Consider the following 24,216-nt stretch of genomic DNA (forward strand, 5'->3'; position numbering starts at 1 on the left):
GAGAACGCCACCTGAGCTGAAGTCTGGTGGTACTCAACCAACTGAGCTACCCAGGCACCGCTCAACTTTTATTTTATTTTTTTTTATTTAAAAAAAAATTTTTTTTTTTAACGTTTATTTTTGAGACAGAGAGAGACAGAGCATGAATGGGGGAGGGTCAGAGAGAGGGAGACACAGAATCTGAAACAGGCTCCAGGCTCTGAGCTGTCAGCACAGAGCCCGACGCGGGGCTCGAACTCACGGACCGCGAGATCATGACCTGAGCCTAAGTCGGACGCTCAACCGACTGAGCCACCCAGGCGCCCCGGCACCACTCAACTTTTAACTGAAGTCTGTAATTCATTGAGCAGATCAATTGAGCAATTTCAAGAATTGATTCATCTTTATACTACCCCTAAAAAATTACTAGAAAGGATAATTTTGTTTTGCAGGTGGTAAAAGCTTAAGAAAAAGCTGTCTTTGTATATGTTTCCTGAAATCAGCAGTGTAGATAGAAATGGAATCTTCTGTTATATATAGTAAAGCATTCTACGTGTTCTACCTGTCTTCTTTTCTATGAAATTGTTGTAGGACATTAATAGAAACTGATAATTCAAAACATCCCTTAGTTTTTTCCATTCTTATATCCTTCGCACCAGCCACTCATTCATCATTTAGAGGTGCCTACTGTGTTCTGGCACAATTCTAGATACTAGAGATACAACTGTAAACAGTCTAGGTTTAGGAAACTGTCATGTAATAGTCATTAAAAAAAAAGTTGTACAGAATGCTATAGTGCTAATGCTTTATCTATATGTTTGTCAGAATCTGGGCTAAATGGCTCGCTTTAATTTTTTTTAATGTATATTTGTTTATTTTGAGAGAGAGAGGATGTATGTGAGTGGGGGAGGGGCAGAGAGAGAGAGAGAGAATCCTAAGCAGGGTCTGAGAGAGAGAGAGAGAGAGAGAGAGAGAGAGAGAGAGAGAATCCTAAGCAGGGTCTGCGATGTCAGCACAGAGCCCGACATGGGGCTCAATCCCACAAACCTGTGAGATCATGACCTGAGGTGAAATCAAGAGTCATACACTTAACCAGCTGAGCCACCAAGGTGCTCCTAAGTTTAAATTTATATTTAAATCCTTGCTTGTCTGTCATCTTCCTTGCCTGTGCTAAATTTGGTTAAGATTTATATTTTGGGTTCTAGATTACATGGTGAAGTATAAGTATTAAATCTAAATAGAATTTGGGGCGCCCGGGTGGCTCAGTCGGTTAAGCATCTGACTTCGACTCAGGTCATGATCTTGCGGTCTGTGAGTTCGAGCCCCGCGTCGGGCTCTGTGCTGACAGCTCAGAGCCTGGAGCCTGCTTCGGATTCTGTGTCTTCCTCTCTCTCTGACCCTCCCCCATTCATGCTCTGTCTCTCTCTGTCTCAAAAATAAATACACGTTAAAAAAAATTTTTTTTAAATAAATAGAATTTATTAAATATAATTTTTTGTGATAAATGTGTGATTCATGCTAAGTAATATGTGAGCTTTTAGAAAAATCATATGAACATTAAATTTAAAGTTTTTTTAAAGTTTTATTTATTTATTTTGAGGGAGAGAGCTATGGAGGGGCAGAGAGAGGGAGAGAGAGAGAATTCCAAGCAGACTCCTCACTGTTAGCACAGAGCCTAATGTGGGTCTCAAATTTACAAACCCATGAAATCATGACCTGAGCTGAAATGAAGAGTTGGATGCTTAATGGACTAAGCCACCCAGGTGCTCCATCAAATTTTTTTAATTTTAATTTTTTCAGCATTTGGGGATAATTTTTAAAAGACTGATGAAAGGTACGCCTGGGTGGCTCATTTGATTAAGCATCTGACTTTGGCTCAGGTCATGTTCTCATGGTTTGTGAGTTCAAGTCCTGTGGTGGGCTTTGTGCTGACACCTTGGAGCCTGGAGCCTGCTTCAAATTCTGTGTTTCCATCTCTCTGCCCATCCCCACCGCTCGCACTCTGTCTCTCTCTCTCTCTCTTTCTCAAAAATAAACATTAAAAAAATAGATAAGTAAAATTAAAAAAAATAAAAGATTGGTGAAAAACTTTAGAAAGTGAACTATCCTTTTTTACTTTTGTGACATTAAGTCTTTATATATGGTAGTTTGCATGAATCTAAGGCACATAACATACACATACATCGTATTTAGTCAGATGAACAGTTTGTTTCCATTGGGTACCAGTTAATTTTACATGTTTACTAATCTTTTTTTTTTTTTTTTTTTTAGTAGTTCGTATTTTTTTCCAGTTTTATTGAGAACAACGTGTTTGCTAATCTTAAAATGGCCATCATATCTACTTGGCTGTAAAAGTTCTTTGTGCTCTACTAGTGTAGCTTATTTTTTGCTATAGCAAAAAGTGTCTGTCATTGCCTGGCCTACCCTGCCAGTTGACCTAATATAAGCTATTTTCCCAAAAGTTCTTGCTGCATGAGTAGTAAACTATTGCCAGCTTCTCAACCTTTCCCTCTGGCCCTGGCTTATTAAATCAGAGGAAGCGCTGAACAAGGATAGCCCATTCATAGGCTAAACAGGTATTTGTGTCATGGTTTGGTGTGACAGGCTCTGCTCAGGCAGAGATAATAGCTTTGGGGTGAAATAGATTCTCCTAAGGATTTTCAATTTACTGATGTAGGGAAGCCGCTTAATGGTGATGAACACCGTAGCTGAGAGGTCACATAGAGCTTGCATTAGGGTAGGATTTATTGGCCGTGTGTATACTGCATGAGTTTTCTGGGAAGGAGAAGATAATTGATGAGCAGAAGCAGACACTGTGTGTGGAATGTGTATATGCATGTATATGAGAGTTTGTGTGTATGTAAGAGAAAGGCACATACCTGATAGAGTAACAAAAGTTCCTGATGGTTTTCTAGGCCGTGGGAAACCTAGACTGTCCTCCTTACCCTTCTATAGACTTAGTATGCTCATTCCCAACTCTGTGCACTTGCTTAAGTCTCCCTACTTGTAGTCTTTCTCCCCACTTCAGGCCATCCTGAATGTTACCACCAAGTTAGTGTTCCTTTTTCTTTTTGTTTGTTTGTTTGTTTGTTTGTTTGTTTATTGAGAGTGAGTTGGGGAGAGGGGCAGAGGGAGAGAGAGAGACAGACAGAAAAATCTTTTTTTTTTATTATTACTTTTAAAAAATTTACATCCAAGTTAGTTAGCAGATAGTGCAACAATGATTTCAGGAGTAGATTCCTTAATGCCCCTCACCCATTTAGCCCATCCCCCCTCCCACAACCCCTTCAGTAACCCTCTGTTTGTTCTCCATATTTAAGAGTCTCTTCTGTTTTGTCCCCTTCCCTGTTTTTATATGATTTTTGCTTCCCTTCCCTTATGTTCATCTGTTCTGTGTCTTAAAGCCTTCATATGAGTGAAGTCATATGATATTTGTCTTTCTCTGACTAATTTTGCTTAGCATAATACCCTCTAGTTCCATCCACGTAGTTGCAAATGCAGACACACAAAATCTTAAGTAGGCTCCATGCTCAGCACAGAGCCCAATGTGGGGCTCGATCCCATGACACTAGGATCGTGACCCGAGTCAAAATGGAGAGTCAGATGCTCTACCGAATGAGCCACCCAGGTGTGCATAGGTTAGTGTTCCTTAAAACTGCTCTGAGCATGTTGTTTATCTGGCCAAAAATCTTTAATGTTTCCCACATTACCTTCATAATAAAATTAAGTTCCTCAGCAGTGTGTATATGGCCTGTCTCAACTGTGCCTTATAGGATATTTTGTCTGAAAGAACGAAGTATAGATTAATACATTTGATATTTTAGTATCCCAGCTCTTGTTGAAAGTCAGTAGTTCTGTTCTGGCCATTTGTCTCCAGAAATTTCAATGAGAGTATCAACTGGACTAGAAGCCCCAGAATCATTTGTAGAAAACAGATATGGCTCTGAGGTTGAAATAAGAGCCACTAGAGGCATGTCTCTACATTTTGAATATACATAGTGGTGGGTTCTGGGGCTTGTGCCCTGGTGGAAGACTTGTATGAGACCAGCTCTGTCCATCCAGCTTCTTGCCTGCTGATAGGCAGTCTGATGAAAGCTTTGTCTGATCATTAACCTGACAATGTGCCAAACTGTCCAGTAACCTTTTCTTTGAGTTTTAAATTCTAAATGTTTTTATTGATCAGAAAGAAATAGCCCTTTAGAGACCATTTAATTTTTGCTTTGAGAGCCTTGACCACCACAGTGCCAAGAGAGTTGACTTACAGTGTGGTTGATTAAATTGGCATTCTTTTGGGTCTTTTGGGAATTTTTCAGAACTCCAAATTTCATGGGTCAACACCCAGCCTTATCCTCTATTTTGAAAAAAGTAGGAAGAACAGCAACATGTTAACTTTTGGCAGGATAGGAAATGCAATCATCCTGCTCCTCATAATGGCGCCTCATTATCTATAAACTTTCTCTTTTGAAGATGATCCATAAAAATTTTAGCTCTTTGCTCTAAAATTCAGTGTTTTTTATAGTTTTTCCCCCCATCTGTGTCCTATTCTTTCTCTAAAGGAATTCTTCTTCAACCAAACTAGCCTATATATTCTCCTTCCTCCTCCCAGCATGCCAGGCATATTTCTACCTCAGTGTCTTTGCATATAATGTTTTCCCATGCTGAAATATCCTCTCCAATCTCTAGCTTGCAGGGCCTAGCTTAATGTTTACTTCCTCAAATCAGAATAATGGTAAGTTCTATACCAACATTAATAAGTACTTTTTAAATAAATGATCTACCTCTTCACTGGCAAAAGAAATCTGCGCTATGAATTTATAGTATGCTCCAAGTGACTGGACATTTTGCAAATAAAGTAAAATTTCAGGGATATCACTAAAAAATGTAGTTTCTGGGAATCTTTTGAAATAACAAAGATCTGCCAACAGTAGGCCCACTTTTCTACAAGCACCAGGCTGGAGCTGAGAAATTATTATCCTTTTGAATGATTTGCTACTTTAGTCCCACCTCTCCTCACTCTGTCCCCATATTGCCCCGGCCTGCTTTGGGCAATTTTTCAGCCCTTCTATCCCATGGGCAATTGAATTTAAGCTGGTGGCTATAGAGATACCCAAAGAAAATGAATGGCTAGTTTTCCAAGGAAGAAAGAGAGATTATCAAGGTCCCTGATAGTCTGTGTGGTTTTTTTTTTTTTAATGTTTATTTATTTTTGAGACAGAGAGAGACAGAGCATGAATGGGGGAGGGTCAGAGAGAGAGGGAGACACAGAATCTGAAGCAGGCTCCAGGCTCTGAGCTGTCAGCACAGAGCCTGATGCGGGGCTCGAACTCACGGACCGTGAGATCATGACCTGAGCCGAAGTCGGACGCTTAACCAACTGAGCCACCCAGGCGCCCCTGATAGTCTGTGTTTTAACAGCTAAGAGAGGTAACTTCATACTAATTTCCCATCTTGTAATTGATAATAATCAGTGAGAATAACCCATAAAGTAAGGACACTTAATCATGGAGTAGAGTACCAAGAAATGAAACACTTTTTAAAAAAATGTTTATTTATTTTTGAGAGAGAGAGAGTGCCAGCAGGGGAGGGGCAGAGAGACAGAGAGGGAGACACAGAATCCAAAGCAGGCTCCAGGCTCTGAACTGTCAGCACAGAGCCTGATATGGGCCTTGAACTCATGAATGTTGAGATCTTGACCTGACCTGAAGTTAGCTGTTTAACCGACTGAACCACCCAGGCGCCCCAGAAATGAAATACTTTTAAGAAAGTAATTTTTTTTTCTTGGCTCAGAGAAGGGAGTAATCACTAGGAAGGGCTGTCTGAGCCCTGATACCACTTTTTAGGATCCATTTCCTCCACAAGGTGAGCTCTTTGGGATAATAGAATGGAAGCAAAGATTTCAAAACAGCTAATATATAGGAGCAGGAATTCATTCTGTTCTCAAATGAGTAATTACTCAAAAGAGTAATTCCTATCTCTTTTCTCATCTGAGTCTTCCTATAAACATTTTGTTTAGGCAGTAATAGTTGGTGATTGTCCAACGTTTTAAATATTTTCAAGTTCTTTTTTTTAATGTTTGTTTATTTTTGAGAGAAAGACACACAGCATGCGAGTGGAAGAGGGGCAGAGAGAAAGGGAGACAAGGGAGACAATCTCAGGCAGGCTTCAGTCTCCCAACTGTCAGCACAGAGCCTGACGCAGGACTCAAACTCACCAACCGTGAGATCGTGACTTGAGCCAAAGTTGGACACTTAACCGACTGAGCCACCCAGGCACCCCTCAAGTTCTTTTTTTATATTGTCTCATTTAAACTTCTATAAACCTTACAAAGTGGGATAGAATAGATGAAGAAAGTCAGACTCTAGGACTTTAAGTGAATTACCCAAGTGCCATGTGAATATTATATGATAGAATTGAAAGTAGATCCCTGCTCTTCAGATATCTTGCCTTGTGTTTGTAATTTTATACTGTCTTGGTCTTCATTATCGTCCTATGAATGATCTCATCCTGCTTTTGTATGTGCTACCAAAGGACAGAGGCAATGACGCCAAGCCCATAGTAAGAAGACAGTAATGTAAGAATTGAATTTTGGAACTGGGTCAGCCTCTATCTGTAATTTATTCAGTCTTCTTTAACGCTTTGTGTAAACTACCCACAAGGTAACTAAAGTTTCTTCATTAAGCCAAAAGTTTTGTTCTACATCTTTACTGTAGATAAAAAGTACTGATCTTTATGATCTACTGAAAATGACTTTTAAATTGTTCTAATTTACTGGTTTGTTTGTTTTTTTTTTTTTGGGGGGGTTTTTTTGTGTTTTTTGTTTTTTTTCTGTTTAGAATGTGAGCTTCTTACAGGTAAAAACCCTTACCTTGCTTGCCACTGAACCCTCAGCATCTAGATAGATACCTGGCTGGTGTAATACGTTCAGTTAAGTATTTGATACCTAATTTGCTGACTTAGTATTTTATGATCTTCCATTAAGGACCTGCTGTCCCAGATCAAATGTTGGTTGCTTTCTGACATCCACTTTCTCCCTTAGGTGCTAGAGGGGTGGTCAGCCCTGTGAAGGAAGGAGTATGAACATTGATCTAGAGCTTCTTGGAGTTGAAACAATTACATTTATGTGGTAAAAGTCTCTGACTCAGGTGGCAAATAGGTTTAATCTTTACATACCTTTTCTCTCAATACTGCTTGTACGGTAGCCCTTTGTAGACATCAATACTTTCAAATCCCTTTAGTTCAGAGGTGTCACGTGTTGAGGTCAGTCTATACCATACCATGAAGTGGGAGAAGTTAGGAAGCATTACTTTTTAGACTGTAGTCAGAGTCTGAGATTCTGGACTTCGATAAGAAGTCTTCTACATGGTGAGAGTTCTGTGATAATGTAGCTGAGGGAAATACACAGACATGTTTGAACCAGTGCATCTGCAAGTCTGCTATTTCCAAGAACAGAAAGCACACAAAAGTCCAGATTCTAAAAGGTTAAGAAGGGTTTACTGTTTAGTCCCAAGACTTTGCCAGTTTCTTCATAGTTGAACTTGGCTCTTTCTGATTCCTAGGTGTTGAATCCATTGGGTGGTCTTGTTGAATAAAGACCTCTATTAAGAAGGGAAAAGAGGGCAAATAGCATGTCTTATCCTTGCAGGGAGAAAGACTGTTGAAAGAGCACAAAGCTGTCAGGATGTTAAGTAACACTGTAAAAACATGCAGGAGTTGATTTACTGTTTGGGTTGTCATAGCCTGAAGCAGTTGGTGCTGTTCCCCGATGTAAGAACTTTTTTGTTTCTCCAGGACAATGTCAGGCCCCAGGAGGCTTTCACATGACTGTCACTATTAAGAGCCAAGTGCCTGTTTTGAAGAAATCAGAGCTGGTAGTTCAAGTGTTCAGCAGAACTACTTATTATAAAGTGTCAGGGGACAGGATGTGTGTAACAGGATAGAAAGAGAAACTAATATTTATTGAGAGTCTGTTTCACACTAGACATGGGTGAATGCTTGCAAATGTGCTATCTTACTTAGTCTTTATAATAGTCCTATGAGATAGGTATTTTCCCATTTTCTAGGCTTGTGAACCAGGACATCAAGAAACTAAAATGACTTTCCCAGGGTCACACAGCTAATAACTGAGCTAGATCTAAATCTACATTGTCTAACTCTCAAACCAGTAATTTTCCCCCTCATAATACTTTGTGTTCTATGGGTAATAATAGAGAGGGTTCACTTTCTGATCTTCCTATACAGGGAGAGGGGAAACTGAGTATAAAATGGCAGAATTACATGCATTTACATACTACTTTCTAACTCTAACCTTCAACATGTTTTTTTTCAAAATGCTTTATTTTTTTATTTTTATTTTTTAAACATTTATTTATTATTAAGAGACAGAAAGAGACAGAGCATGAGCATGGGAGAGGTAGAGAGAGGGGGAGACACAGAATCTGAAGGAGGCTCCAGGCTCCAAGCTGTTAGCACAGAGCCGGACGTGGAGCTCGAACTCACAAACCGTGAGTTCGAAGTCGGACACTTAACCGACTGAGCCACCCAGGTGCCCCCAAAATGTTTTAAATACAGTGAACTTTTAAACATAGTACTGAGATCTCATGAGTGATACAGTGGAGTGAGATGAGAAGTGTTTTTCTCCCCAAATTAAAGGTAATTGTAAAAGTATATGTGATTTCCAGAGGCTACTAGTGATTTTCAGGGTATATAGCATCTTTACTGACATATGTTTAGATTTAAACTCTGGCATTCCATTTTGAAAGCAGTTTTACTTTTAATCTGAGTATTTCTTGGAAGCTGACTCAGACTTAGGTTCTCTGTCCTGTAAATGACAGAATTATTAGAAGTTCTGTCTTAATGTTCACATTATATTTTTCTCTTCATAAATGAAGATAAAAGCTTTGCATTAGAATTTTCTTTTCTCTTTTTCAGAGTACAGATGTAAACCCTCATTTCAGCACAGTAATGAGAGCATGATTTTCTGTTTGCTTTGCTGGAAGCCCCTTCTCATAGTTTGAAATTGGGACACAGGAATTTTCTTGTTTGTTTCATTTTATTTTCTTTACCCTTAGGGATCATTTGGCTTTCATTTGAAGTTCTAATTGACAAAGGGGGGAAAACAGAAAAATGATGGAACATTTGAGTTAATAACATAGAAAAACCCGTATTAAATTAGATTCCAAATCTCAAAAGTGAGTTTGTACTTTGATACTTTGAAGAATTGGTACAGTTGTTGTAATCCTTCTTTTGTTTGGTTTTGCTTTGTTTTGTTTTAACCTTTGGCATAGAGGAGTGATTTGATAAATAGAATGATTTTATTGGTGTTTTCTAAGAAAAAGTTGGGAGGATGAGATTATCATACTAAAACAATGAGTTGGAAGTGCTATGGATACCAGCTCCCTTGCCCATACAAGAGGGAAAGGGAATTATGGAAATGAAGTATGAATTGCATCTTAACTGTGGACTTCCTGATTTTTTTCAGTGTTATTGTTGAATATTAAAATAATCTCTCAATTTGACTTTAAGAAAATTACTTGATTTGAGTATTGTCTTCTTTCTTAGAATTGACAGGCAGGAAAGAATTTACACCTGAGCTCCTGATGAAGCTTTTAGTCAGAGTACTCGTTAGCAGTTCCCTAAACAAGTTGGTGTTCTTGGCAGCTCTAGCCTAGAGTCTTTGTGTTCAGTGCCTTTGTCATACTCTTCCACCCCACTTCGCTGGCCCGTGCCGTGCAGTGGCAGGAGCTCAGCAGGAGCTGAGGCAGGTGGCTCAGTAGGTTAAGCATCTGATTATTGATTTTGGCTCAGGTCATGATGTCATGGTTTTGTGAGTTTGAGCCCCACCACACTGGGCTCTGTGCTGACAGCATGGAGATTGCTTGGGATTTTCAATCTCTCTCTCTCTCTCTCTCTCTCTGCCCCTCCCCTGCTGGTATGCGTGTGTATTCTCTCTCTCTCTCTCAAAATAGATAAATAAACTTTAAAAAAAAAAGGGGTGGGGGGAAGGAACATGCTGTGTGTAGTACTTCTGGTATTCTTCCACTAGTCAGGGCTAGTACAGGCAGCAGCAAGATACCCGGAGACAGCCGTTAGGAGCATCCAGGCAGTGAGCTGCTGCTGCTGCTGCTTTTAGGCTAGCACTGAACTACTGTGGCTAGACTAGATTGCTAGAGGCGGCCTGTACTATCAGAGTAAAAGTACTTCTTTTTCTCTTTGGGAAAGTAAATAGAGATGCTGCTTAATCAACCAGTATCATTTCAGTGTTGCTGGATATGAGATAATGTGGTAAAATCAAGAGGTGTAAGATAGTTTTACACTCACCCCAAAACTGTGTTAAATTGCTTTAGATGCACTATCTCATTAAATCTTCACAACAGTCTTACCAGCTAAATCTGTTAAAATTCCTATTGTAGAGTAGAAAGCTGAAACCGAGCCAGCCACACTAAAAGTGGTAGTTTTGATTTAGATTTGAATTTAGGTTTGTTTGATTTCAAAGCCCATGTCCACTAATTGTTGGGGGTAGGTACTTAGTACATAGATAGTCATTTCTTCACACATAGAATCTCATCATGAGGAAACATCAGACTAACCCAAACTGACATTCTACAAAATAACCAGCTTGTACTCTTCAAAAATGTCAGGATCAAGAAACACAAGAAAGGCTGACTGAGAAACTATTCCAGATTAAAGGAGGCTAAAGATGCATGACATCTAAATGCAGTCAACGTGTGACCATAGATTTGATTTGAGAGCAGGAAAAAAACTTTATAAAGGATACTATTTGGGCATTTGATAAAATTTGAATATAGACTGGGCTAGATAGTAGTGTTTATCATTATTATATAACCGTGGCTATATAAGAAAATGCCCTTGTCTTTAGAAAACATGCACTAAAGTTTTCAGGAATAAAAGGACCTAACATCTCCTACTTATTCTCAAGTGGTTGTGAGAGAGAGAGAGAGAGAATGACAAAGCAAATGTGGCAAAATATAAACAGTTGAATAAGCGGTGAATTTGGGGAAAGTATAGGAGAATCATGTTTTTGTCAAATTTTTTATATACTTGAAATGATATAATGAAATTTCTAAAATGCCTTCTATTTTACAAATGTGACTAAAATGACTCAGAAACAAAGAAACCCAACTAAGGCAAGGCATCACAGCCAAAAATTAAGTACCACATTAATATATGTCATACTGTCAAAAGATTTTTCTTATACTTCCATTGGGGACATACCCCACTTTGCTTCAAAATAGTTACTTGTTTTTAACTAATATTTTTGTCCCATTACTTTTGACCCCTGTTTGATAGTTCATATTTCTGGTTTGTTTAGACATAATCTTGGATAGAGTGGCAAATCTGTTCTTTTTAATGAAAGGATGGACTGCAAAGTAGAGTAAGAAGTTTTTACTGATCATTTGTTTGTTTATTTTTATTTATAACAATGTATATGCAGCCTACGTCCTCTTTCTGTTGTTTTTTTTTTTTTTTTTAAGTTTATTTATTTGTTTTGAAAGAGAGCACAAATAGGGTAGGGGCAGAGAGAGAAGGAGACAGAATTCCAAGCAGGCTCCACATACTGTTAGTGCAGAGCCCAACATGGGGCCCGAACCCAAGGACCGCGAGATCATGACCTGAGCTGAGATCAAGAGTTGGATGCTTAACCAACTGAGCCACCCAGGCTCTTTCTGTTTTAGGTGATTATCATCAAGCCTTGATTATGTATGAGTGAACTATGCTATTTCAGGTATTTTCAAGGACTCTCTTTTCCTTTGCCCCACCCAGTCCATTGCATCTTGGCTTGGCCAGAGAATAGCTGTAGGCCAAATATGAAGGATGTTAAAAGTTCAAATTCATAATTTAATATACTTATCTTTTTTTCAATACTTTTTGACTCACTTTTTAAAAATGTGAGGTATAATTGACATATAACATCATCTTATTTTTAGGTGTACAACATAATGATAATTGTATACATTACAAAATGATCATATTTATGTTTTTGCATTCCTTAAGTTGATGTGGGTTTTTTTTAGGATGAATAATTTGGTGTTCTTCGGTTAGATGGTAAGGCAGAACTGGGAATTCCTTCTGATTATAGATGGAAAGAACCTAAGGTTTAAGCAGGTATTTTGGCTCTATTAACTGTGACTTGGAAGAAGAAGTCGTTTCTGTGTGTGTGTGTGTGTTTATTTTGAGAGAGCGAGTGAGCGAGTGAGCAGGACAGGGGCAGAGAAAGAGGGAAAGAGAAAATCCCAAGCAATCTCTGTACTGTCAGCACAGAGCCTGATGTGGAGCTCAGTCCCACAAGCTGTGACATCAAGAGTTGGATGCTTAACCAGCTGAGCCACTCAGGGGCCCCTGGAAGAAGTCTTAAACAGGAGGCTCCAAATATTAGTCAATTGACTAAGGTAAACACTGCTTCTACCTTTCCTGTTGATAGAGACAAGTAGCTATATATAAAACTGAATCCTCCTTGTGGCCTACCCTGTGCCCCCCACTTACAGAAAGAGGGAGGGAATAAAAGGCCATCTTGCCTTAGAATGAAAACTTAGTCCCTTTATAATATGATTCTCTGCCCAGATCTCATGCACACATTAATTCAACTATGCTGCCATCCCATTACACTTAAAAAATGCTAGAAATTTTCCATGGCAGCTAGGATATATCCATTATCTATCCAGATGTTTTTATAGGCCACTTTAGATTGACTTTGGGTTATCATACTCTCAACACTCAGGTTTCCCTTGAGTCTTTGTTAAAGTTAACTGAATCATAGAATAACTTTCACATGAAGGTACTTAGTGACTATTAATGATGGTGTTTATGTTATATCTGTATGAGTCAGGATTGCAAAATGGTTAAGTGCTCAGACTCTGAAGCTAGATAGACCTGAGTTTAAAACTGGCTCTGCCACTTACTACTTGTGTGGCTTTAATAAACAAGTTCCTCATCTTTCCTTACTTTCCTCTTCTATAACATGGGATAAAATTATCCTCAACAACATGAAATGATACACGTAAAACACTTAGCATGTAATGCCTGGCATTTTGTATGTGTTCTATAAATGTTAGCCATTGTTAATTATCATTGCTATTAATATGATCATTAGTGTAATTTCTTAGTAGTTAATTATTGTAAATCCCCCCTGAATTTGCTAATGTTTTCAGATGCCTTTCAAAGTCTACTGAATGAACGGTGACCAAGCAAGAAGCTCTATTGTTTTGCCAATTAGGGACTGACTACCTGTTCTGTCTTTTGCAAAGGACTGAACTTTAATCTCTAGTTTCTAGAACTCTGGACAATTTTAAGAAAATGAGGCTTTTCTTTCTTTCCTCCATAAATTGGACCAGAAGTATATCAAAGCCCATAAAATCCATTACATTATCTGATGAAGTCTTCTTGCTGGATATAGCTGAAAAGATCTGGATCAAATGGATAAGGTCTGTCACTTCTACAGTTCTTCAGAGTGTTTTAACTCTGGCTTGCTTTCTTCCTAGTTAATAGGGCTGTTCTAAGGATCAGATGATGTCGTTCATACAAAAGGCTTTCTAAACTGTAAAGCACTGTGATAATGTGAGGGATGATTGTTCAAAGGCCCCAACAACCTAAGTGATGTCAGAATCCAGCCCTAGGAGATGCAGTCTCCCCTCTTCCTGCCACTTCAGAAGTTCGCAGTAAATTATTTGAGCTCGAGAGGCTAGTGGCTAACTTCATGCAGTGATTATGAATCCCTTCTTCTTCTCTCACCCCCATATTCTCTCACAGAATGGGGTGCCAGATTCTGAGTCAGTCTTCGGGCCTGGACTTTGGGACACAGCATGGTAGGCAGAGTACTTCATAGGATCTGGGAATGAGGATTAGGAAGCATTTCTTTTATACCATTTTCCAGTCCCCTTCCTGACAGCTCTTATCCTGGCAGCCCCCATAGATTAAATGGCATTTCAAAATTGAGTTCAGTGAGGATAAGACCCGATGAGGCTTCTGCCAAACTGGGCTGACAGACCTAAGTAATCAGTTGATAGTGTACGTGCACATGTGTGTGTACGTGTGTGTGTGTTTCTGGACTATTAGAGTTTTTTTTTTTTCTGTACAGTATGAACAGCAAGCCTAGAATTATGTGTGAGATCATCATCATTATCATCAACCACAAATACAGAATGTTTGGTAAACACAGGACCCTCCAAGCTTTGGTGTTTGTTATGAACTGAATTGTGTACCCTGCCAATTCACGTGTTAAAATCCCAACCCTCAGTGCCTTAGAATGTAATTGTATTTGGAGTTTGTTGGAACCCTAATAAAATTAATCCCCTTTCCCCACAACCTCGGCCAAAAAAAATGTATCCAAAACTTTTTCTCCCCGAATCACCATTTTCTGAATTTGAAAGTCCTCCTATCCTTAGTCATTTCATCCTTTGCCTCATTTACATAGCTTTATTTGCTTTCTCAAGAGAAGGACAAAGGTAAGTGCTTACTTTTTAACTATGCCTATTTCTGCTTAATTGTGCTGTCATGAAGGACTTAAAAGAAACCACATTGGGACAGCTGAGGACATGAATAGACGGTGCAGTTGGTAGAACAAGTTGGTGATCTCTCTCCTTGGAGAAAATCTGCAGTCCCAGAATTGTTTTGATTAGTATGGCTTCTGTCTTCCTCCCCTACCAAGAAGTTTGTCGTTCATTGCTGCACTCTGGTCTTTTAATTGTATGTATTAAGATGTTTCCCCCATCTTAATCTGTAGATTATCAAGAACCCCTTGGAGAGCAAGTGCTATTGCATACTTTGTTTCTGCTTGCCTAATGGTATTACTTAAACAAGCAACTCTGGTTGAGTTTTGTTTTGTTTTGTTTTGTTTTGTTTTGTTTTGTTTTAATCTCCTCTGTTCCTTTCATGTAAATATATTTTAGTTTGTTTATCAAAGTTGTTTGCAGATGAGTTTGCTCTGGAATGTACCTCATCAGGAATGATGAGGGAGTCCCAATTTGAACTTCAGACTAAAAGAAGCAACACTTGTTTTCTCATGTGCTAAAGAGCTTTGTCAATTTGGTTTTTCTAAGATTTAAATGAAATTTTTTCCTCCTTCAGTATGATTTGCCTTTTCAGCTGTTTAGCAGTTGTTCTCTGGTTCTTTATCCATTGTCACATGGGAACTAGTTCTACTTAGCCAAGAGCCAGTATGATTTCTTGCAAATCAAACCAGAGCACCTAAAAATAGCTTTTTACCCACATATTTTTCACCCAAAGTTTTTCAAAATACAGAAAATCTTAACAGCTAAACATTAAATCCTGCCAAAAATAAAAAGTTATAAAATGAACTGGAATACAATGTTTTGAAAAAGATAGAAATCAACCAGTTATCTAATTGTGTTGAGCTTTTAGTGTTTTATAACTCAGCTTCATTTTATTTTCTTTCATTGGGTGTTTCTAAAATAGTCTGTGTAAATGCTTAAGTCCTGGTGCTTATGTAAATCAGTACAAAGTCAGATTATCTCTAGTTAGTTACCATTCTACTCTTAAATGTATATAAATTGGGGTGGAAAGTGTCTGAACTCAGAGTCAGATGTATTAGCGAGGAGTGGATTGAATCAAAGAGCTGGGAATTCTGGCCTTCACATAACTGGGGCTAGTCTCCAGGTTTCTTGTTTTATCTAGTGTTAAATGGAGATTGATGGTACTTCTCCTTTTCACTATCCCTACTGACCTGTACTGGGGAGCAGAATAGATCAGGCTGCTTTGAAATCTCTGGAGGAAAAAGAATAGTGATAGTCCTGGTTTAGCAGTGCATAATTTAGCCAACGAAAGAACCACTCTTTCTTGCAAGGTCAGACTATTTTCTTCCTTTCAGAAACAAGTCAGGGTTGCCTGGGCCAAAATACGTGTTCCTTTTGACCACACATTGGCAGGACAGGTATGTCTAGTTTTCTTCTAAATCATGGGTCTAGATTTTTTTTCCAGCTAAGAAATCTTAAACCAAAAGAATTGCAAGGTCCTGTTCTTGACACTTGGTCTTTTTAGAAATTCAAACAACTTTGAATGAACAGTGTTCTTGAAGTCTCATTGCCTTGTTGGTTCACAGGCTCTGAGCCTACAGATGAAAATGTAGCACAGTGGCAGAAGGATGTGTGTGTTTCTATGTGTGTAAATTCAACCTTTGGTACATTGAGATTATTTTACTAATGCCCCCTTTATAAAGTTCCATAGGGTTTCCTGATGCCTAACAACCTTGTTGATTAGAAAGGTATGGAGAGTATGGGTCAGGGATCTGAGTAGTTTAAGATACTGCACCTATGGATATGTGTATCTGATATGGGTTATGGGGTAAGGAGAAGGATTTGCCTTTGGTATTTTCCTAGTTCTTTTGTTTTCTGTCCTACCTATAAACTCCCATTCTCCCTGTCCTCCTTATTGCCTAAGCATCCCGAGTTTTAAGGCAGGCTACTTGGGTTCTTTCTTCCTGAAGAAAATGAATCTTCTGATGTAAGTGATAGAAAAGTGTTAATGACTTTTTGTTTTACCTCTCCTGGGAGTATTTATGCTGTAAAGACATTATCTAGGCTGAGGACAGTAGTCCTCCTTCCTAAAGAAAAGGAGATATTTGGGAATAAGAAGATCTTTCTGACATGAATAGACATTTTTTCAAAGAAGACATACAGATGGCCAACAGACACATGAAAAGATACTCAGTATCACTAATCATCAAGAAAATGCGAAGCAAAACCACAGTGAGCTATCACTTCACACCTGTATGCAAAGCTAAAATAAAAAAGACAAGAGGGAGCACCTGGCTGGGACAGGCAGTAGAGCATGTGACTCTTAATCTCAGGGTTGTGAGTTCAAGCCCCATGCTGGGCATGGAGCCTATTTTTAAAAATAAATAAATGAATAAATAAAATAGACAAGAAATAACAAGTACTGTCAAGGATATGGAGAAAAAGGAATCCATATACACTGTTGATGAGAATATAAATTGGTGCAGCCACTATGGAAAACTGCATGGAGCTTCCTGAAAAAAATTAAGAATAGAAATATCATATGACCCAGTAATTCCACTTCTGGGTATTTATTTGCCCAAAGAAAACAAAAACACTAATTCAAAAAGATCTATGCACCCTTGTGTTCATTGCAGCATATTAAGCAACCTAAGTATCCATAGATAGACAAGTGGATAAAGAAGCTGCGTATGTATCAGGTGTGATGTGCAATATCACATACACACATATACACAATACATGCATACACATACAGTGGAATATTAGCCATAAAAAAAGAATGAAATGTTGCCATTTTGTGACACATGGATTAACCTAGAGGGTATTATGCTAAGTGAATTAAGTCAGAGAAAGACAAATACTGTATGATTTCAGTTATATGTGGAATGTGAAAAACAAAACAAAGCAGAAACAGACCCACAAATACAGAGAACAAACTGGTGTTTGCCAGAGAGGAAGTGGGGGTGGGGTGGGCAAAATAGGTAAAGGAGATTAAGAGGTATAGACTTCCAGCTATAAAATAAGTCACAGGATATAAGGTACAGCATAGGGAATATAGTTAATAATATTACAATAACATTGTATGGTTTCAGATGGTGAGCATTGAGCTTTTCGGAATGTATGTAAGTGTTGAATTACTATGCTGTACACCTGAAACTAGTATAATATTGTATGTCAACCATACTTCAATTTAAAAATAAATAAATTGGGGGAAAAGATCTTTCTGGCTTAAATTACACTATATGGGTATGATTTTCAAAAGTTGTCATATGAAAGTACAATTAAAATTCCTCCCAATAGCTCTAATCTCCTTGTCTATAAAATTTTTTGCAGAGCTGCTGTGATTTAGTTAGATTAGCCAGTTTAAATTTCACTTCCTATTTCCATCTTGTGAAATTATTTATTTATTTATTGAGTGTTTATTTATTTATTTTTGAGAGAGAGAGAGAGCACAAGCTGGGGAGGGGCCAAGAGAGAGAGACAGACAGACAGAGAATATCTGAAAGCAGTCTCCAGGCTCTGAGCTGTCAGTGCGCAGCCCTGTACAGGCCTTGAATCCACGAACTGTGAGATCATGACCTGAGCCAAAGTCAGATGCCCAACCAATTGAGCCACCCAGGTGCCCCCATTTTGTGGAAATATTTAAAAGATGGACCAAAACAAGGAGGAAAAAGTGAAGCAGCAGAGACCCAGATAATAGGGCTCTGAATGATTAAAATCTGATATTATTATATTTTAAAATGTTGCCACTTTTTTAAACGTTTATTTATTTATTTATTTATTTATTTAATTTTTTTTTTAATGTTTATTTATTTTTGAGAGAAAGACAGAGAGAGACAGAGCTGGGGAGGAACAGAGAGAGAGGGAGACACAGAATCCTAAACAGGCTCCAGGCTCTGAGCTGTCAGCAAAGAGCCCGACGCGGGGCTCAAACTGACAAACCGCGAGATCAAGACCTGAGCCAAAGCCGGACACTCAACCGACTGAGCTGCCCAGGCGCCCCATTATTTATTTATTTTGAGAGAGAGGAATAGCGAGCAGGGGAAAGATAGAGAGGAAGACAGAGAATCTCAAGCAGGCTCTGCATAGCCAGTGTGGAGCCCAAATGCGGGGTTCGAACTCACACAGTGAGCTCAAACTCACAAACAGATCATGACCTGAGCGGAAATCAGGAGTTGGATGCATAACTGACTGAGCCATCCAGGTGTCTAAAATGTTGCCACTTTATATAAAACATGTGTATGCCACTTGGAAAGTTGAAGTTAGGTGCCTTAGATTTGTTTAGCAGTAACTTTGGTCAGTGATAGATCCGAAACATTCTACATACCCAATTAATGTCTCTTTTCTCCTTTGAGTTGCTAGTTAACTAATGAAGAGTTCATGTTTTCTTAATATAATAAGAATTAGTGGGAGTTGTCAGGCTGTCCTCACAAAAGTCCTTTGAAATGCTTGAATGACAACCCCAGAAAACTCAGTGTTTATTGTCTGGTGATGGTTAATGCTTTTATGATACACTAGTAATACTCTGTCCTCTTCTAGGAGATTGTGGGAATATGGATAAGCACTTCCTCTTAGGAACTGCTCTGCCTCTGAAAGCACCTGGAATGTCCTGAGGCACTGCTCTATTCATTTATTAGAGTGAATTATTTTAGTTCTTGGAGACCCTGTCTTAGTCCCACATAGCTCTTAACACATATGGACACCTATTGAGTTTGGGATGAGTCATTTTCATTTAGAGCCTCCATCATTAAGTTGCAGTCTAAATTTCATCTTTTTTCATCCCCAGTAGGATGATTCACTTTGTGATTTGCAGGACATTTTTTTTTCCTTTTTGAAAATTGCGTTAGCACGCTCTTTACACACTAGCTGTAGAACCTGTTAGCTATTGTATTTGAAATGAGGATTTCCTCATGATAAAAATGGCCTGAGTAGGGACCATTGTATGTAATATATATTGCTAAAGATTTTTGTTTAAAAAAAAATTATAGGGGCTCCTGGGTGGCTCAGTCAATAAAGTGGCCAACTCTTTTTTTTTTTTTTTAATTTTTTTTTAACGTTTATTTATTTTTGAGACAGAGAGAGACAGAACATGAACAGGGGAGGGGCAGAGAGAGAGGGAGACACAGAATCTGAAACAGGCTCCAGGCTCTGAGCTGTCAGCACAGAGCCCGACGCGGGGCTCGAACTCACGGACCGGGAGATCATGACCTGAGCCAAAGTCGGACACTTAACCGACCGAGCCACCCAGGCGCCCCTAAAGTGGCCAACTCTTGATTTCCGTTCAGATCTTGATCTCAGGGTCGTAAGTTCAAGCCCCGCATTGGGCTTCGCACTGGGCATGAAGCCTGCTTTAAGAAAAAGAAAAGGAAAGGAAAGGAAGAGAAAATAAATAAAAGATTATAAGTCACAAGTTTAAAAAAAAAGATTATAAATCACAAGTTTTCTTTTTTGAAGTATTTTCTTTAAGCTACAGCATAAACTATCCATTGTTTTAGATATAGAGTATAAGAGCAAGTTGTAACGATGAGCCCATGTTTCTGAAATCAAGACCCTTGATGCAAATTCTTTTTTTTTTCTTTTTGAATGCTTTTTTATTTTGAGAGAGAGAGAGAGAGAGAGCTGGGAAGGGGCAGAGAGAGAGGGAGAGAGAGAATCCCAAGTGAGCTCCACGTTGTCAACGTAGAGCCTGATATGGAGCTCAGACTCACAAATTGTGAGATCATGACCTGAGCCGAAATCAAGAGTCGGATGCTTAACCAACTGAGCCACCCAGGCGCCCAAGACCCTTGATGTAAATTCTGAATGAAATCTGATCTTCCGTGGTTGTTTTTGCTATTGTTGTTGTCCTTCTTTTTTAATACCAAAGTGACACTATACCATTTTTCAATACAAATGATAATAGAAAAAAATAAATATTGGTTTTGGATAATTACCACTTGGAGGGCAGCCTTCCTACCAATTTAGGCATGATGAAAATCCTTGCTCTGCTAATCTTTGGAGTTTGTGTTCAGTGCTATGTACTTTGGCAGTCTAAAGAGACTCGTCTTTGTATTTATACTGAAAGCAATGAATGAGGCCACAAAGTAAAGTAGGAAATGAAGGAACAATACCACACATAGAAAATACTGGAAATATCAGAGGAGAAGGAGTTGGGGTTTAGGGAGTAAATACCCTACCCTCTTCTCTATTGCTAGAACCCAGCTGTAAAAACAAAGGAGTGACACAGTCTTAGAGAACAGCCACATAGGACATGGAACAAGGTAGAGAAGGGTGGAGAGTGGGTAAGAAAGGACAAGTGAAAAATAACCACAGTTTTCAGGGAACTATAAAATTTTAATTTTGGATAAATGGTTCCTTAAGAAGAAAGTTGAAAGATCCTTTGCTACAAAAAAGCTCTGTCATGGTCTCCTGAAAGAATTGGAAACAGTATCAATATAATTCTAAAAAAGCCACATGAAGTATGGGTATCTTAATTATTATATAATTGCTATTCTAGAAACCATTGCAAATTTTGACCTTTGGTGCATGTTCTCTTTCTCTGTCAAGTTGAAGACACACAGTGACAGAGCTGCAGGTCAGAGGTTAATTTAAGCTTATAAAAGGATAGCATATATAGAGGGAGATAGGCTTTATGGCTAACGTTTACGCTCAGCCATGATTCCCTTTGTGTTAATAAATGTAACCAAAAGAAAAGTTTGGGGACTAAGCCTCATGATATCTGGCCAGCTGTGTGTGGCCTTCCTGAATCAGTCTTGGTGAGCGGATAACCTTTTCCCACTCTCACCCTCTGTCCTCTAACTTTAGCACTTTGTAAAGAAACCACAATGTGCAGAACTTGCCAAAGTCATGTTATAATACTAAATCTGACTAGTCAAGTGGGGATAAAGTTTTGTGGGAATTTTGCATGGAAAATAATAATAATATAGAAAATAAGATACAGGACTTCTATTTTATTTTATGTTGAATTTATTCTAAATGGTTCCACCTAAGTGTTTAGTAAATTATAGTTCTTTTTATTTTCTTTAAATTTTTTTAATGTTTCTTTATTTTTGAGAGAGTGTGTGAGAGGAGGAGGGTTAGAGAGAGAGGGAGACACAGAATATGAAGCAGGCTCCAGGCTCTGAGCTGTCAACACGGACCCCGATTTGGAGCTTGAACTCACAAACTGTGAGATCATGACCTAAGCTGAAGTTGGACACTTAACTGACTGAGCCACCCAGGTGCCTCTATTTTTTATTTTAGCATTTATCACTGTTGTATTGTTGTGCCAAAGAATTTCTCAGGGTATGCTTATGGGCCTAGATATTGAAGTCATTTTTTTCTTTTTCAAATTTTTATTTAAATTCTAGTTAGTTAACGTAGAGTGTAATATTGGTTTCAGCAGTAGAATTTAGTAATTCATCACTTACATATAGTAACACCCAATGTTCATCATCACAAGTGCTGTTTTTTTTTTTTAAGCAATTTTCTCCTTATTTTTATTTATTGTTTTTTTTTAAATGTTTATTTTTGTCGGGGGAGAGGCAGAGAAGGAGGGAGGTGGAAGATCTGAAGCAGGCTCTTTGCTGACAGTGGAGTGCCTGATTCGGAGCTTGAACTCACAAACCGCGAGATCATGGCCTGAGTTGAAGTTGGATGCTCAATTGACTGAGCACCCAGGTGCCCCAAATGCCCTCCTTAATACCCATCACCCATTTAGCCCATCCCCCATCTGCTTCCTTCCATGAACCCTCAGTTTGTTCTCTATCATTAAGGGTCTCTTATTGTTTAGGGCACCTGGGTGACTCAGTCAGTTAAGCATCTGACTCTTGATTTCGGATCAGGTGTTTGTGAGTTCCAGTTTCGGATCTGTAGTTTGTGAGTTCCAGCCCTGTATCCAGCTCTGCACTGACAATGTGGAACCTGCTTGGGATTCTCTCTCTCCCTCTCTCTGCCCCTCCCCTGCTCTCTTTCTCTCTCTCTCAAAATAAATAAATAAACTTTAAAAAAAGAGTCTCTTATAGTTTGTTTCCATCTCTCTTTTTTTCCCCTTACCATATGTTCATCTGTTTTGTTTCTTAAATTCTACATATGAGTGAAATCGTAAGGTATTTGTCTTTCTGTGACTGACTTATTTCATTTAGCATAATACACTCTAGTTCCATCCACATCATTGCAAATGGCAAGATGTAATTCTTTTTGATCACTGAGTAACATTCCATTGTGTGTATATGTGTATATATATACCACAACCACATCTTCTTTATCCATCCTTCAGTCGATGGGTATTTGAGCTCTTTCCATAGTTTGGCTATTATTGATAGATATTGAAATTATTTAAATAGACATTATACACGAAGAAGTTTTAGTGTGTAGATGGAGAAAACCAAACACTTGCTTAATGACAGCCTTTAATTATTATATTAACTAATAATCAGTTATACTCTCTGACCCTGCTAGGAAATGAGTTTAAGCTAAAGCGTTAAAGATCTAGGCTTGGCAAGTAAGAGTTTCCTGAAGAGTATTAGAGTTATTGCCTGGGAAAGGACTTTCTTGGGAACTGGTAAGATGTCTTTCTCCAGAGTCATGAAAGGCAGCTTGGGTTTTTCTGTTGGGTTTTTCTGTTTAGAGATGGTGGCCTCTTAGATCTCTTAGTATTTTATAACTTTTTAGCTTCTGCACTTGGAGAGAATATTTGAATATTTTGCCTTTGCTTTCTTTTCTAATTTGGTACAGTTATTTAAACCCTTGTGGTGTTTAATATACTGCTATACTCCCCATGATCACAGACTATGTATTCTTTTTTTTTTTAATTAATTTATTTATTTTGAGAGAGAGAGAGAGTATGAGTAGGGAAGGGGGAGAGAGAGAGGGAGAGAAAATCCCAAGCAGGCTCTGCATCACCAGCACAGAGCCCATTGCAGGGCTCAAACTCACAAACCGTGAGATCATGACCTGAGCTGAAACCAAGAGTCAGACACTTAGCTGACTGAGCCATCCAAGTGCCCCTAGACTACATATTCTTAATAATGATGTGCTTGCTTATTCATCTGCTAACTGCTTTCTGATTCCACCACATGCTGTATCTACACTCTACTGAAACACAGCAGGTTCTAACTCTTGACTCAGATACTTAAATATAGGAGTTTAGTCTTACCATCTCTCATTATTATAACCAGTTGGGCCCAGGTCAGGGTGGATGACCTTGAAAAAAAAAAATCAGGGGCACCTGGGTGACTCAGTCAGTTGAGCCACCGACTCTTGATTTAGGCCTAGGTTGTGATCCTGGGGTCATGGGATTGAGCTCCGAGTCGGGCTCCACGCTGAGCATGGAGCCTGCTTAAGATTCTCTCTCCCTCCCTCTCTCTCCCCTCCCCCTTCCTTGCTTGTGCATACTTTCTCTCTAAAATTAAAAAAAATCAGATGTTTCAAATTGTCCTTATACTTCCTGTCTCTGGCTTGATACGCATCATTTGCATTACAGATATCTACAGATATATCTGCATATACAGATATCTTCAAGTGCATTCGATGTATTTTCTGTAGGGTACCCCCAGCCAAATGCAAAATTTGAACAAAGCCCCCTGTATTAAGCCCCAATTTAAAAGATCTTGAATACCTGATAAAATATTTTGATAGCATAACTAGATGAAGCTAAGCCTTGATAATAGTTTCAGATAAACTGTGTCTTCAAGAGTCATAAATGGTTATATGTGTCTTTCTAACATGTTAATGTGTATTGTTTCAAGCGGGGAGAGGTGAAGATTGGGAG

General features: G+C 38.7%; 1 protein-coding gene across 3 annotated transcripts in view; it reads left to right on the plus strand.

Moving 5' to 3' along the window:
• The window catches only part of COMMD1 (copper metabolism domain containing 1), a 186,532-nt gene that overhangs the window by 157,624 nt on the left and 4,692 nt on the right, over nucleotides 1–24,216 (plus strand). Inside the window, exon 3 of one of the 3 annotated variants that reach the window (XM_027072383.2) lies at nucleotides 15,821–15,883. The exons of 1 other annotated variant lie outside the window; for it this stretch is intronic. In XM_027072383.2, coding sequence (XP_026928184.1) covers nucleotides 15,821–15,883 — 63 coding nt within the window. Of the gene's footprint in view, nucleotides 1–15,820; nucleotides 15,884–19,004; nucleotides 19,558–24,216 lie in introns of those variants that run through there. One more of the 3 variants, XM_027072384.2, reaches the window with a different exon arrangement.

The sequence above is a fragment of the Acinonyx jubatus genome, chromosome A3 (assembly GCF_027475565.1).
Source record: "Acinonyx jubatus isolate Ajub_Pintada_27869175 chromosome A3, VMU_Ajub_asm_v1.0, whole genome shotgun sequence".
NCBI classification, from domain to species: Eukaryota; Metazoa; Chordata; class Mammalia; order Carnivora; family Felidae; genus Acinonyx; species Acinonyx jubatus.